Genomic DNA, 2077 nt, shown 5'->3' with positions numbered 1-2077 from the left:
ACAGAGGTTCAGTCCGAAGGAGTGGGTGCTGGCTGTCTACTGTCGCACGCAAGTGACCCAGGTTATATACACGATATTGTGGAATGTTGAACAGGTGCCGCATAGTACTAGGGAATAGAAAGGAGCGGAAGAGTAAGAGGATGTGATGGTGTAAACAGAGAGACGTCAAAGGGCGGAAAGCATGTAGACTGCCGCATTCCTGTGAGTGCTGGCGGAAGGTACGTGTGGGCTAGTATAGTTGTATAGGATGTATAAGGATATATAAAATAGTATAAATATTAGCAATAGTAGAAGGGGGAAAGGGTGACTCTCTGGGTACTTCATGTACGTGAAGAGGAGAGGTCTGTGAAGGCTTAGCGTTGAATGTTAGGGTCCCCGGGGAGCTGTAGAGGGCGGCGTGGGCGTGGACAATACATATGAGTAACGTGTGGATGTCTGTATCATCACCATTCATGCAAAGAACTCATTTCCCGTCTGATTCTGCATGGAGTCAAAAGGAGCCTCGAACACCCACAGGCCCACCGCCCGTACACACAGCCACTCTCTTCCCCGGGTGTGAAACTAGTGTTCTCCCACCAGGTTTCGCTGGCGGAAATGCTAAGTCTGCCGATATCTCCAGAGATGCCTCCTCTTCCACGCTTAGTGTCTCCAGTGCCACAGATGTCGATGCCTCCACCACTTTAGCAGATACCTCTGCTAAGAATGTCGGTGGCATATCCACCAGTTATTCTATCGCCAGTACCTCAGTTTCTGTTGCCTCCAATGCAACGGATACCAATGCCTCTGGTGCCATGGATGCTGATGTCCCTGGTTCCACACATGATGCCGCTGCCTCCATTGCCACGGATTCTGCTTCCAGTACCATTGCTGCCGGAGGTGTTGGTGCCATGACTGGCGGTCTCCCGCTTTTTTAATCTGTCTTCTATCAGTTTCACCAAACCCTTTATTCTCATTAGACATCTTAAAAACTCTGAAATATAATGACTTTACATGTGATAATGATGAATTTTCAAATGATGATCTTGACTTAAAGAAAATTCGCTCGGGATGACCGATCCATTATGCAGTTATGTATTCCCTGTTACGGCTAATTGTAACTCTCACATCCACAGTAATGCTAAAGAGCATCATGTCAGCATTTTAAGCCATAACATAAGATCTGGCCTGGAACATCTCGAGACATTACTAGCGGAATGCATAGTTCATAATGGTGAAGCCTTTGACATTATTGGATTGTGTGAAACCAGACTAAGTAATGATATTCAACATCTATATGAATTAACACAATATAATGCTTATTCTAATAACCCGTGTAGGAAAAGCGGTGGTGTTTCTGTGTATATACATGAGAGACTCGACTCCGTTCTCAGAACTGATCTCACTTACAGTGAAGATTCCATCGAGTCAGTATTTGCTATGATTAAAACACCATCAAACAATGTTCTAGTTGGGGAGATTTGCAGAAGGCCAAAAAGTAATATTCATAGCTTCATGGAAAAATTAAGGGACATCCTCACAACTGCATGTTCTGAAAACAAATTATGCATACTGGCTGGAGACTTTAACTTGGATCTTTTAAAAACTTGTTGGTCTTCTCAATAGCAAATTGTTTTTTTGTGTGTCACAACTAAGCCAACTAGAGTAACTGCTACATCGGCCACCATTCGCGATCGTATCTGGACAAATGAAATCAACAGATCCATAAGTAACGGTACCATTTACTCTGATATCAAACCATTTTCCCATCTCGTACATAGCCTTGACAACATAAAATCGAGTCAGACGAAAGTTATTGAATATAGAGAGTTTAATCAAGCAAATATCGACAAATTCAGAATGCAGGTATCCCAAGTATCATGGGATCTTGTATATTCATCATTAAATCCTGAAGGTGCTTATGAAAACTTTGAAAGTATTCTAAGTGCAAGCTTTAATAAGTTTCTCCCTTTAAAATCAAAGATTGTAAAAATAAACACATAAACAAACCTTATGTCACTAGAGAAGTAGAAAAAAAAACTTAATCAATTATTAAAATAAAGTACAGAGGAAATATGCCAAATGGCCTTTGACCTACGGA

At 41.9% G+C, this 2077-nt stretch overlaps 1 protein-coding gene across 1 annotated transcript; it reads left to right on the top strand.

Annotated features, from left to right (window-relative positions):
• The first annotated feature begins 431 nt into the window (after positions 1-431).
• LOC138861194 (mucin-21-like) lies at positions 432-914 on the top strand. Its single transcript, XM_070120089.1, has one exon. The coding sequence runs from the start codon at positions 432-434 to the stop codon at positions 912-914; it is 483 nt and encodes a 160-aa protein (XP_069976190.1).
• The last annotated feature ends 1163 nt before the right edge of the window (positions 915-2077 follow it).

The sequence above is a fragment of the Penaeus vannamei genome, unplaced genomic scaffold (assembly GCF_042767895.1).
Source record: "Penaeus vannamei isolate JL-2024 unplaced genomic scaffold, ASM4276789v1 unanchor2606, whole genome shotgun sequence".
NCBI classification, from domain to species: Eukaryota; Metazoa; Arthropoda; class Malacostraca; order Decapoda; family Penaeidae; genus Penaeus; species Penaeus vannamei.
This window is presented reverse-complemented; position numbering and strand designations above follow the sequence as displayed.

What these genes read in the sequence shown, in the direction of transcription:
- LOC138861194 (XM_070120089.1), top strand. Translation starts at nt 432, where the DNA reads ATGTCTGTATCATCACCATTCATGCAAAGAACTCATTTCCCGTCTGAT.